Raw genomic sequence first — 13,435 nt, 5'->3', positions numbered from 1 at the left:
GAGCCCATCTGTCGGCCCCACGCCCAGCGGGCCGGTCACCAGCTGCCGGCGCCCTTGTTGCGGCCAGATGAGCCGGCTCAGCGAGGGCACCGCAGCCCGGCCCGCAGCGGAGCGAACCCAGGCACTGACCCCCGCTCCGGCCCCCGGGACCGGCTGGGAGCAGCAAGGAACCAGATGGAGAAGGGGGGTGGAGTTGGGGAGAGCAGCGAGCTCGCCTCACTGTAGAGACAGGAAGACTGAGGCCAGGGAGGGGAGGCCCCTGCCCGTGGAGGCGAGTCCAGTTGGGGCCCCTGCCCCGGACCACAGCGCCAAGGAAGAGAGGTGGACAAAAATATTTCCTTATTGAGGATGGAAGGAGGCCGAGTCCCAGAAGGGGAAAATGGATCTTAAGGAGGGGTGGGAAAGAAGGGCTGAGCGCGGACAGGCGCGTGGTCATTTGTAAGAAGTTTATTTCGACATTTAAAAAAGAGAGAGAACCCGAGGGCCTGGGTGCCCCCGGACGGAGGCTGGAGGTGGGGGCTGGGGGTCGGGGTGGTGGGCAAGCCCCCTTGACCCCTTTCTGCCTCGCCTGGGAAGGAAGAGGGCACAGGCCACAGACTCATTGATTCACGGACACGGTCACGGGCTCATGGGTCACGAATAAATAACTTCATATACACTTTGCACACCTTATGTACAGCTCTGCCGCGGCCCCGGGCGCTTGGAGGAGGGCTCCACACTCCCCTCCGCCTGTCGGGGTGCGGGGAGAGGGCTGGGTGTACAGCTGGAGCATGGAGAGGGGGAGCGGGAACGAGTGCAGCGTCGGGGTCGCCCTCCACCTGCTCCCAAGGAGGTGCAGGGGGGCGCCTTGGGGAAGCTGGCCGAGGGGTCGGGGGTCCTGTATGTACATCCTGCAGGTGGAAGTGGCTCCCTGATGGCGTGGCCGGGACGGAGCACGCCGAGGGGGGTTAGGGAGACTCAGTCCGGGTCCAGGCCTCAGTAGACTTGGCATAGAGCCCTTCGGGGGACGCTGGCTGGGACTCCAAGGAGGGCCGGCCAGGGGGCCCCGGGGAAGGGGCGTTGAAACCCCGCGCCCCCCGAAGGGCAGGCGGAAGGGGCCCACGCAGAGCCCCGGGGAGGCGGGCGGGCGCTTCACCGAGGCTGCGCGGCGCGCGGGAGGACGCCGGCCAGCGGGGGCAGCGGCGGGGGCGGCTCGCTGGCGCCCTGGAGTCCGTGGATGAGGATGCGGGGCACCAGAGGTCTCTGCAGGGCCGGCGGCGGCGCACTGGGCCCGCGGTACAGATACAGTGCGGCGCCGGGATCCAGGTTGGAAACTAGGCTCTGCGGGTAGAAATAAGGCGACGGGAACATCCGCTGGAGCGCTGAGTAATTGCCTGCCTCCGCCAGCAGCTCCAACCCGACTGCCGTCTGTCGCTTCCATTTAGTCCTAGGGACCGAAATAAACATGTACGGCGGGGTCAGGGCTGTGGCTCCAAAGACCCCTGCTCCTCACGAGTGCTTGGCCCAGAGCGCCTTCAGGGAGGCCAAGAAAGATCACACGGGTTTGTTAATAAATAATGGGGTGCCAGGCACCGTCCTCAGGTGTCACATGCATCAGCTCCTGTAATCTTCCACTGGCCTTTCGTGGCCATTATCCCTCTTTTACAGATCAGAAAACTAAGGCGTTGGCCAGTTTTGAAGATGGTCTCCAAAGAGGCAGAGCCCAGGCTCTAAGCCAGCTGTCTGACCCCAAAGATGGGGTTCTAACCTCACCACACTCTGCTCCGAGGATCGAGGATCGCAGGATACACTTGGAGCTGGGTGTTGGGGCTGCGCACGCCAGTCCTCGTGTCTGCCCCCTGGGGGACTTAGGAAGTCGACCCCCTGGGGGAGAATGGAGGGGACCGGGGGTGGGGGGGTGGAAGAGGTTGGTCAGCTAGTGGTGGAAGGGGGCTCTGGGCAGCTGAACCGCCGCCCTGGCAGATGCAAACACCTCGAGGTGCCCCGTTCGGCGGAGCTTCTGTGGAAGCAGTGCGCAGGCCAGAGTCGGCGACTAGAGTATGAGTACCCGCTGCACACACCCTCTTCGCCACACCCGCTGTCCCCGGCACCCAGCTCCCAGGCCAGGGAGGAGCCCTGTGGCCTGTGGGGACCCAAATTCAGAGACCACCAACCGAGTGTTGGCCTGGGGTTGGAGGAGGCAGGGAAGTCGAGGCCATGCTCGTTCGTTGCCTGAGCTTTAGCTGGGACTGTTGGGTGCACCTGGCCGGCAAGGCTGGGCCAGCCGGCCGCGGTCCCGCCAAGGCAGGCACGGCCACACCAACCGCGTTTCCCTCCCTGAATTATTCATCATCATCGTAATTGTGTAATTACTGTAACGGGCCTTAATTATTGATGCCCCGAGCAGTAATCGGTATTTATTATTCATGGGGAGACGTGTTCTGAGGCTTGTTTATGGACTGCACAATTCCAGCCTCCACTGAGTGTGAGTGTGATTGTGGGTGTGTGTGATTGTGTGAACTGTGTCAGTGTGTGTGTCTGTGTGTGTGTGCGTGACTGTGGATGTGTGTGTGAGCGATTTCGTCCTGTGACGGTGCTGGGGAGGGAGATTAGGAAGCACCAGGTTCTAGACCAGTGCCTGCCAGTTTCCAAAGCACCCTGTCCCCAGGGAGCCAGAGCTAGGTCTGTTCCTTCCTCCGGTTTCAGGACTGTAAAGGCTGAGGTGGCCAGAAGAGCCCCTGGAGAGCTCAAACAGCCCCCCCCAACATACACATCAGATGCTGCGCCCTTGTTCCTCCCCCCCTCCAAGACATTCTGGATACTGAGGCCACCACCCTTCCCCTGGTCTGGCATCCTGCCCTCCTGCTGGGAGAGCTCAGCGGCCCCAAGAGGGGCTAAGGCTGGTCCTGGTGGGGAGGGTAGGACCCTGGCTGGGGTAGGGGCAGGCCCATGTGTCTGTCCTCCTATCCTGGAGGGGGATGACAGGGCACTGGAGACCGAGTCCAGTCCTGTCGCTCTCCCTCACTGTGGACTCCCCGCGAGGCCTGACCTGAGTTTTCTTTTACAGAATAGGGAAATCGCAGGGGCACCAGGCGGTGCACTGGTGGGTCCCACGGAAGGGCAGTTAGGAAAGAAGGGGGGCCCTCTACGTCCCCACCCCACCCCGCAGCCAGGCCTCACCTCCGGTTCTGGTACCAGGTCTTAACCTGCGTGTCGGTGAGGTTGAGCGAAGCGGCGAGCTCCATGCGGTCCTGCACGCTCAGGTACTTCTGCCGCTCGAAGCTGCGCTCCAGCTGCGCCAGCTGATGGTCAGTGAAGGCCGTGCGCGCCTTGCGGGGCTTCTTCAGGCGCACTGGGGGGCTGTCCCGGGAGCTGGAGATCTCGCGGTCGCCCTCCTCCTTCACTGCAGAGACACAGCGGTGCGTCAGGGCCCGGCCTCGCCGCCTGCCTGCCGGCGCCCTCCTGCCCCAGCTGCCCGCTGGCCGGCCCCGTTCGTGTAAACGCGGCTCCTGACGGCGGTGGCCCCGCCGCACTCAGGCGCGTGGGACCGCGGCAAAGCGGCTCAAAGGCGGGACCTCCCGGCCCCCCAACGCAGGGCGTGAGCCCTGACGGAGGAGGAGGAGGATTGACACCTACGGGGACAAATGATCCAAAGCGAGAGAACCCGACCCGCTCGCTCTCCGCCGCGCTCCCTGGAGGGATCAACGGAGTAACCGTGCCGGAGCCCAGCGACCGGGTGGAGCCGCTGGGGGAGGGGAGGGGCCCGTGGGTTCCAGCGGGTGGGCTGCGTAGGTGCGCGCTTCCGTGGTGCGGGTCTGAGCTCGGAACCCGCAGCCCGATTTTCTGGCCGCGTGCGGACCCTGAAGGGAGGAAGCTGAGGGCCGGCATGTGGGGAGAAAAACCCGCGTGGAGAAACAAAAACCTGTTCATCCCGCAGCGAATCATTGTCCTGAGAAACCAATAACTGGCCGCGTGAGATGCGACGGGGGAGTGCTCGCCTCCGCCGTCCCTAAGCTACCTACAGACCTGGGTGCGGAGGGCGGCGCGGGCCGGGAGCGCGAAGCTCTTGGAAAAACAAGCGAGGCGTTTGCCCCTCGGATGCGCGCGTCGCCGTGGTCCGTGTTTCCTTGTCAATACGACGCTCATGGTCGTGTGTTTGCGCCCCACGATCGGGACACCCTGGCAGGGGCCCCGCTCTTGGCCCAAGAATGGCGGGGGGGGGGGGCGTTTCTTTTTTTCCCCCAGGCACCTTCGTTTGGGGTCGACTGCACGGAAAACGCACACTTGATAGAACAAGCTCAGCGATCTCCCTCCTTCTCTCCCTAAAGTGATGATACAACCCAAAAGACCATGTCCCCAAAATTGGCTGCGCGAGCTGGGGCTTCCCCGCTCTTTTTCTCTATTTTCCTTTATGGTGAGTTTCATTGTGCGGGGCGTTTGCCGTGACAGGGTTCAGCCGAATGCAAGTTGATTTCTCTCTGTAGGAAACAATAATCCGGTTAATTGAGCCACTAGGGAGCAAGACTTTTCAACCGGAAAAGGCAGAGGTTCTCGTCCGGGAGGGCTCCGGCACCGGGTGCGCGGAGGCAGACGAGCAGGGAAGGCGCTGGCTCGGCGGAAGCCTCGCTGGATGCCTCCCTCCTGTCTCCACCAGGCTCTCCCTGCCCTCCCTGAGCTGGGGCCACGCTGAGGTATGGCCACCTCAGGAGGTGTGTTAGGATGGGCGAAATCTGAGTTCTGTCTGTGCCAGAAGGTGAAGTTGAAACGAGTGTGGGGAAACAATTACTCAAACCTCAAACTTGATATTGTGGAAACCTTACTCTTTGGTGGAGCTGCCGGGACTGACTGTGGAAACCCCCAGCTTCTTAGGGCTGAGGTGGGGGATTGAGTTTGTGGTGTCAGGAAGAATACTCAGGCGTTTCTCTAATCCCTCTTTGCCACAGGCTGGATGTGCACTGGGTGCCGCTCAGCCTCAGCCTCTGGGACAGTCTCAGCCCAGTGGGGCCTCGGACTCTGGTCTGGAGGCCACATCTCAATGCTCCAGAGTTCCAGGCCCACCGACCCAGCCTGCTCCGAGCAAAGTGCTGGCTCGATTTCTCCACGGACATTGGCCCTAGCAGGCAGGACCTAGCGGCAGACCGCCTGACTTCAAAGACTGGTTTCAGTTTCTTTCAGTGTGATGCTTGAGGAGCCTCTGATGCCAAAGACTCGGGATGGGGCTGACCTTCCCTCTGTACCCTCCTTGGAAGAAATTGTTCTTAGCATGGGAGGTGGATGGGGAGTTGAATTGCTCAGATGCCCACCCCGGCTGGCTGGCTGGCTCGCTCGGTGTGTTTCTGTCTCCACAAGGCTTCCTAATTGGGGCCCTGAAAAACTCGCCTGCACGTTGGAGAAGCGCTCCAGACATTGTCTCAGCGGTGGCTGTTCCCGTTTTTTTTCTTCTACCCTGGAGCTTTGTAAGTGCAAAGGCAGCTGTGCCTAGGGGCGGGGGGTGGGGGAGAACTTCACCCCCCTCTGCTCCAAACCTATTTAAGTGATATGGGGACAGCCGGCCCTCATCACCTCCCTGATCAGATATCATCAGGGACAGGAGAGGAAAATTGATATTCCAATTATCCTAAACGAAATCTCGCCTCAAAATCCCACCTACGGGCAAAGAAATAAAAGGAGACAAGAGCCAAACTCTCTTTCACCTCCACGGGCACCAGCCGTTGGCATGCCGTGTTGGGGATTCTCACCCCTTACTCTAACCATAAAGCTGGGGTTTTGTTGAGGATTATTAATAATAAACCACTATGTTATAAATATATATTTACATTGCCTACCCCGCTCCCCCAGCACCTGTCTTTCTCCAGGGCAAGTTTTCTTTGCCTCTCTAAACAGGCCCCAGGGGGAGGGGCAAGGGTCGCTGGGCCACATGCCTCTGGACCTCCTTCTTGGCTTCTTTAGCCCAACTGGCCCTTTCTCTAGGCACAGCTGGCCCAGCGAGGCCGAAGGAGACTCTCCGCAGTTTGTGTGGGGAAGTGGAGGGCAGTGCGATGTGGAGTGGGGCCCCAAAGGGGTTTTGGTTTGTGGTCAGGGCCTGTCCACAAATGAATTGTTGGTTGGGAGGAGAGTGTTAAAGTGAGCTTCCCTAAATTCTTGTGAGGACTTAGTACAAATAGGGTGGAGCAGGTGCAGGGCTCCCAAGACAATAAAGAGGTTGCCTTTATTAGGGAAGTTTTGTGTCATGAAAAGCATTCCCGGAATTAATTGTAATTCTGAAAGAGCTCTGAGCAGCCTCTGCCAGCCCCTAGTTTTCTGCCGGATGGGGGACACAGGGCTCTACTCCCTTGACACCAAAAGACTCCTTCCCCTCCTGCCTCCTGACTTCTTCCTAGCAAGAACTTTGCGCCTCTGGCCTCACCAAAGAGCTAAAGTGGCTAGGAGTGAGAAAGAAAATTAGGGACTCTTTCCTTCTTTCCTTCCCCCCTTTCCTCTTAATCCCAATCTCAGCTTCCTGGTCAAAACCAATGTAAAAGGAAAAACAACAACAAAAAGACTCACAGAGGTGGAAAGGCAAACGAAGGGGCAGCAACTCCAATACTGGGGAAACGGGGCTGGTCACTCGCGAGTCTCTGGGTCCCACACACTACACAACCTGAAGTTGGCTGCTCGATGCACTTGAAATCAAATTCAGTGAGAACCGTGGGGTGGGTGCAGGGTCCTCCCCTCTCGACCAGACTTCTGAACCTGCTCCCAGTCAGCTGCCCCCAGCTGCTCTTTCTACTTTGAAGTGAGCCTTTCTTTTGCATGATTCCCAGGGCCCAGATCACACTGGGCCCAACGGGAGGGAAAGCTCAGTTCCTCTTCCTGCCTGGAAGTTCAGATTAAAGGAGAAAATTCTGACTGTTCTTAAGGCTCCATCTGAAATATCCTGCTAGGTTTTCACTCTTACAAAAGGGCGTTCAAGCAGAACCCTTTGGATCTTGCATTGCTTCTGCAAGATTTTTTCCCAGAGAACCACTAGCCCAATAGGAACCTGCTCCTGCCCAACAGTGCTGCTGGGAAAGTGGTCCCAGGTGAAGTTTAGAAAGTTCGCTTTGTGCATTTTGGGGAATCTCTCCTGGGGCACACAGTGTCCGTCTTCCACTTTCTCTGCTGGGCTCTGCTGCTCAAAGGCATAGCCATGGGGCCCCCCGAAAGGTTCAGACAAGACCAAAAGGTTCAGCCTGGGCCCCTAGGGAACTCCAAGTGAACACGTACATGTCCCTGTATGCTTTTAGAAATATAGCAGTTCTTAGAAATGTAGCATGCCCCCTCCCCAAGTTTTCTCCCCCTGTTTTCTTACCTTTATACTCAGAGTCCGACGAGGTGTTACTGCCACTTTTGTCCAGCTTGTCTCTAAAGTCCTCCCCAGCCTTGGCCACAAGACGGCCCCCAGGCTCAGGGGCGGCCGGCTGCCCGCTGCTAGAGTAGGGTGCACAGGCCGCTAGTGGTTTGCAGTCGGCAAGGATGTCCCTGATCAGAAAGGAGGAGGTCACGGTGCGCGACTGGGCTGGGGCTGAGAGCTGCCCAGGCTGCAGGTGGGAGTCCAAACCTGGGCCTGATGCCCCGCCAGGCCTCGGGGTGCCCGTCTCCAGACAGTCCCTTCCTGGTGAGGCTGGTGAAGAGCAGTCGCTGCTGCTCTCCGAGCGCGGACTCAGCTCCAGGGGTGAGCGGCAGTCCCCAAGCAAGGGGTCCCCCTTGGGAAGGGCGGGGCTGCCCGCGCGGTGGGAGAGAATGGAGTCGATCCCAAAGCCATTGGAGCCTTCCATAGCCAAGCTGCGACCTGTCCTCCCCAAAAGCTCCCCACCCACCCCCAACCCCAGCCGCCGCTGCCCCTGCCCCTAGCTGCGGGCTGGCATGGGGAAGGCGGGCAGGGAGCCTGCGGGCACCTTGGACGGAGTTCAGCCTTGGGGGAGCCGGGGAGCTCTGGGCCAACCTCCTCTGCGCATTAGATCCAAAAGGGCTCAGCGCGTCTTCTGCAGCATCGCGCCGAGCTGCCGAGCCGAGGGGGGGTGGTGGGAGTGTCAGCGAGGAATGGGAGGGCGGGTGCGCCAAGTTGGGGAGAGCAAAGGGAGAGATGGACGGCCTGAGCGCCCCTTTGGCACAGAAGAGATGCGAGGATGTTGGAATCTAAATAAAGAACGGCTTAAAAAAAAACAAAACCGAAACTGCACGCTTCCTCCAGGCTAGCAGTGGCCGAGGGCAGCGGGGTCAGAACCGCGGACAGCAGCGGGCCGGAGCGGCGCTACCAGCCGGCGGAACGGAGCGCACCTGGCGGCGTCAGCACCGCGGATAGCGGCGGCGGCGGCGGCGGCGGCCCGCGGCGCATGACGCTCCACCTGGCCAGGGAGGTCCTGTCGCCGCGCTCTCACCGCTCCGGGGGCCCGTCAGCACCGAGGACAGCGCCTCCGGCTCCGCGGTTGCAGCTCTCAGCGCGTCCTCCGCGCGCGCCTTCGCCTCCCCCCCTTCCTTTAAAAAATGAACTTGTGTCACTTTTACTTTGGGGCTGGGTTTTTTTTGTTTCTTTTTTTTTTTCGTTGTGTTGTGTGTGTGTTTTTTTTAAAGGGGACTCGCCCACGTGTCCCCGGAGTGATGACGCTGATTGGCTCCGGCCGATTTTGGGGGTGATGTCACGGCTCCGCAAGCCGCTGCCCGATTCCCTTTCAGTTTGATTAAAAGAGACACTGAATTAATTACAGCACAGACCCAACTGTTTACCGGCGATTTCCACACGGTTTGCTTTCATTAGGCCAGTGATGAGGCTCCTAATGAGGGTGATTAGCCGAGGGGGGCACGGGCTAGCGGGGAGGGGTCCGGAGCCGACTGCCGCTGCCGGTGGGTTGGGGTGGGAGGTTTTTAAAGTTTCCCCTAACCTCTTCCACAGTTATTCAAATTATTCGTCCGCGGGGCTGTCAGAGAGGCTTTCTCCACCTCCCTCCGCCCCCCACCTCTACCGCATTTTTCTTCCTCCAGCGAGAGAAAGGGACTCAACCCAGCAGAGAAAGAAGTGTGTGTGTCTGTGAAGAAGCCCTGACCTGGTGTGGGGAAGAGATGTTAGTTTAAGCGACATTGTTTGGGGGCGTTTTCGTTGGGCTTTAGATGTTTCCCGCCTAGGACATTTGCAGCCCTCTCTCTACCCTCTTTGGACCCTGCGGGCCTGGCAGGGGTTTGGGAAAGCCTGGTGCCGGCCCTGAAACGGGGCCAGAACGATGGCTTCATTGTGGGGCGAGGGTGGAGAAGGTGGGAAGATCGTGTCTGGGACATTGAGGACCCCAGGAAATCTGTGTGGCCTCAAGGAGGCAGCGCACGGGACAAAGAAGGCGGGGACCCCTATCCAGCCGATAGCCCGTCGTGTGGCACCGGGTGTCTTTGTACCTCCAAACAGGGACGCGAAAGAGCTTCCGTGTGCAAGTATAGACGTCTGCGAACAGCCGGCTTGGCTTCTTACTCCGAGAGGAGCCGGAGCTCGCCTGGGAATGTATTTTCGAGGCAGCGCTGGAAACACGGTCTTTTCATTGTAAATAATGCGCCCGCTCGCCCTCCCCGCTCCCCGAACCACGGTGCTCTAGTTTGGTGCCTTTCAGGGGTTGGCCTCCAGTGTCGGGGCCCAGAGTGGCTTGCAGATCTGAAGTGCGTCCCGGGCTGGGATCCTCCTGGCGGGGCCCCAGGGATCACGACCCGGGCCGGTGGTCAAGGGCAGAGAGAGCAGAGCCGGCGTGCCTGCAGGCCGGCCCGCCAGCCTGAGGCGCCCTTCGCCAGCTCCACGCCAGGAGCCCAGGCCTTCCCAGGTGGGCCTGCGTGCTGCCGTCCCCTTCCCCACGGGCCCCCAGAAAACTACTCGGACGCTGTGTCGGGCTTAGCATCCGAGACCGCTGCAGAACTATGAGGCCCCCGCATCCCCCCAAACCCAAGACTCGGCCCATGGAAGCCCTGCGTGGCCCGGCGAACAGAAACTTTCTTCTTCCTCCGGCGAGGTTGGCGGTGGCCTCACGCCTGGCTCCCCGCGCTCTCCCCCTGCGCCCGCCGGCAGATTGGAAGCGGCCTCGCCGCCGGCCGGGCTGGGAGCAAGGACGGGCAGCTCCCCGGGGACCGTGGGCCCCGCTCGGCTGCAAGCTGTCGGGGAGGCGGGAGGGCGGGCGCCGAGGGGCCAAGAGCAGACAGGCCCCCGCCCCGGCGCGGCCGCGTGGTTGCAGTGGGCACCTCCCGCAGCGGACCGGCCAGCGGGTCATTAAATTTTCGTTAGGTGGATGGGGAGGGGGACATAAATCACAAGGGCCGCAGGCTGCCCTGGCCCTTCTCGGCCAGCCCCCAGCTTGGGCCTGGTTCCTCCTTCCCTGGGCGCCTCTGGAGGCTTTTTCTACTCTCTCCACTCTGTCGCCCCACCCCTGCTCCTTCTGGCCTGGTGCTGCATCCCTGGAGAACCCCATCTCCACCGGAGCACCCAAGGTCCCAACTCAGTCAACAAGATCCCCCATCCTGGGCCTCTTAGCAGTCGTGATGCCCCCAGGGCCAGGATCCATGGACCCCGCCAGGTCATGAGAAAGTCATTGTCGGCTCTTGCCCACAGGTGGGTCTTGAGCAGCCCCTTTTCTGGCCTCCTGGTCTTAGGCTGGGGTTTGGATCCTGGACCTAGCGAAAGCGAAAGCGAAGCCTCCGCCAGCGCTGAGCCCTGAGCCAGGGGGTCAGAGCTGCAGCAGGTGTGTGGAGTGTGTGTGTAAGAGCGACGAACATTCTACAGTTGAAAAGAACAGCATGAACCCCAACTTGGAAATTTCTCTGAGATTCAGTGTCTCGTTAACCTCGTTTTATCCTATTCGGGTGTTTCCAGCTCTGCCACCAGGCCTCCTCCTTTCTCTTTTCTCCATCACCTGGCTGCTTCTTGCATCTCAGCCTGTCCACAGCCTGAGAGATATGTGTGTGTGCTCACCTGGGCTCTTGTTTAGCCAGGAAGGTGCCCGAGAATTGGCATTTGACTAGGCATCCAGGGGTTCCGGGTTGGGTGATCCACCCGACCCTTTGAGAAAGGAGACTGGTCGGTCCCAGAAGGATATAAGGACTTTGAGGTCCAGCAAAGCTGGGTGTGGACCATAGCAAGTGACTTAACCTCTGAGAGCTCCGTTTACATAGCAGGAGGCAGACCTCTCTCCCCACTTCCCAAGGAGGAAGTGGGCCTGGTGGAGGGGCTTGGGGGCCTCAAGGGAAGCAAAGTGAATGAGTGTCAGGCTCCCAGGACTACTCAGTCTTAACCAAGGGCTGGAACTGCCACTCCAGCGCCCATGCTCCCTCTTCTGGACTCCAGACCCTCTTCCCCAGCCTCCCACTTCCTCTTGGAACTTCTAGCTTCAAATTCCTGTCCCTAGGCCTCCCCAGCCCTTTGAGGCTGCTTTTTAAAAACGCTTCAGCCTCTCCATGGACCCAGAGACCTAGAAGGTACCAAACCTCTCACCCACAGGCAAGGAGACATGCCAGAGAAGGAGCTGTTGCTCGTCTCCAGGACAGGAAGGGCAGCTGCATGGACAAGTCTTCAGAAGACCTGGGCTCTGGCCCTGACCTTACTCTGGACAGACCATGTCTCTGGCCTGGACCTCAGCTCTCCTTTAGGTACAAAGATGTTAAGCTTCAGAGGTTTGTAGTGAGGGCTGTGGGTGGCAGAGGCCCATGGAGGCCGATGGAGATGCTGATGAGGGAGAACCCACGTCCTCCTGCTCCATCTGAGGCTCTTGGTTCGGGTCTGGCTTTGGGTCAGGAATGGGCCTGGGAGTGTCTGGGCCTCTGGCTGGGCCATGGTTCTCACCAGCTTCCTTCTTCCCAGCCTCGCCTCCTTCTCCACTGAATGCCACCAGGCCCCAAGCATGGAGGAGGGGCTGTTCTGGCTTGTTTTGTTCGCCTGGCTCAGCAAGCAGAGCCACACAGGGGAGATGTGCTCAAAGCTTTCTGAGAATGATCCTCAGGTCTTCTCTGCTCACAAAGAATTGTAACTTGAATGCCATTCAAGGTTCTGAGTAACTGGGACCAGGGGCAGTTCAGTGTGGCCAGGGCGGGTGGTTGAGGATGTGGACTGCAGAACTGGCTAGACCTGAAGAAGCAGAATCCTGGCTCTGGAGTCCAAGCTGGGACTAAGGGGAGGCCGGTGAGGTGAGTCACAGACATCTTTACTGAAACTATTGCTATTTTGCCCCATCAGGGATTTTAAAATTTTGATTAAAAAAATATTGCATTAAAGTATTGTTTGTCTTGGTTACTGAGTTCGGGGGCAGTCCTGGAAATGTTGTGCCTTACCTGCCTCACCGTAGTCCCAGCCCTGCTCTGTGACCTTGAGCAAACACTTTCTGAGCCGGGGCTTTTTCAGCTATAAGATGAGGATGATGTTGCCCACTCTGCGTGGTCGTGAGCACTCTGCGCCGGGCTCAGATCCTGGAGAGGAGTGATTATGTAATTCATGGTACAGCTACCACTAACAACAGCCAAAGCTTTTTCTCTGGCCAGTTATCTTGTCTCACCAGCCCCCGCTGCAGAGGTCAGCTCCCCCCTTGGCCCAGGGCCTTCCAACTAAAACCTGTTTTTAATGTGGAGTGGGCAGGGGACTTGGATGATATAGGCCAGGCCTGGATGCTAATATCTCTCTGTTCTGCAAACAGATGGGTTGGACAGGATTTGGACACTTTGTGGGCCTCAAGGTCATGCTGTTTGCAACCGTTTGTGTTGGTTTAGCTCAAAACCCCGTGGAGCTCCTGAAACCAGAAAGAGAACATATTCTTTATTTTCCTCCCCTCCCTTCCACCCTCTTCCCTCCCCGCTTCCTTCCCTCCCTCCCTTCCTTCCTCCCTTTTTTCCTTGCTGAACATGTACTCTGGCCTGTGCACCGTGCTAGATGCTGGCGATGCCATGGGGATTATGACAGAAAGGACCCGCCTCACGAATCCAAGGACAGTGGTGCCCATTCATTTAAACTCCATTTTGTAGATAATTTCTCATTTGTGGATTCAAGTTTAAAGTGTACCTGCTTTCAGTTCTGGGAAGCTGTGTAAAAAGCCAACCTAATTTTTATTTTTCTCATTTAATGATGATTTCCAGCATCAAAGCATTTCCCAAGTAAAAAGAAATGCAGCAAAAAGACTGTTTGGGTCCAAAAAGCCAAACGCAAGGGAAGATACTTGATTGGAAACAGATCTGTCTGGCTTCCCTGAGGCCCACCTGGGCATCTGAGCCTCTGGTCCACTTGCTGCCATGGAGATGCGCCTTCTCTAGCCCCCTAAATCTGTGATTTTTTTTTTAAAGATTTTATTTATTTATTTGAGAGAGAGAATGAGAGACAGAGAGCACGAGAGGGAAGCGGGTCAGAGGGAGAAGCAGACCCCCCGCTGAGCAGGGAGCCCGATGCGGGACTCAATCCCGGAACTCCGGGATCATGACCTGAGCCGAAGGCAGC

The 13,435-nt window shown here is 58.8% G+C and overlaps 1 protein-coding gene across 1 annotated transcript; it reads right to left on the bottom strand.

The window, feature by feature from the left end:
• Window positions 1-1,131: 1,131 nt before the first annotated feature.
• BARHL1 (BarH like homeobox 1) lies at window positions 1,132-7,775 on the bottom strand. Its single transcript, XM_021691684.1, has 3 exons — window positions 7,310-7,775; window positions 3,160-3,382; window positions 1,132-1,426 (listed from the first exon to the last, which is right to left on the bottom strand). Exons 1-3 carry the CDS (start codon window positions 7,773-7,775, stop codon window positions 1,132-1,134), a joined length of 984 nt encoding a protein of 327 aa, XP_021547359.1.
• Between the last annotated feature and the right edge of the window lie 5,660 nt (window positions 7,776-13,435).

The sequence above is a fragment of the Neomonachus schauinslandi genome, chromosome 13 (assembly GCF_002201575.2).
Source record: "Neomonachus schauinslandi chromosome 13, ASM220157v2, whole genome shotgun sequence".
In the NCBI taxonomy this organism is placed as follows: domain Eukaryota; kingdom Metazoa; phylum Chordata; class Mammalia; order Carnivora; family Phocidae; genus Neomonachus; species Neomonachus schauinslandi.
This window is presented reverse-complemented; position numbering and strand designations above follow the sequence as displayed.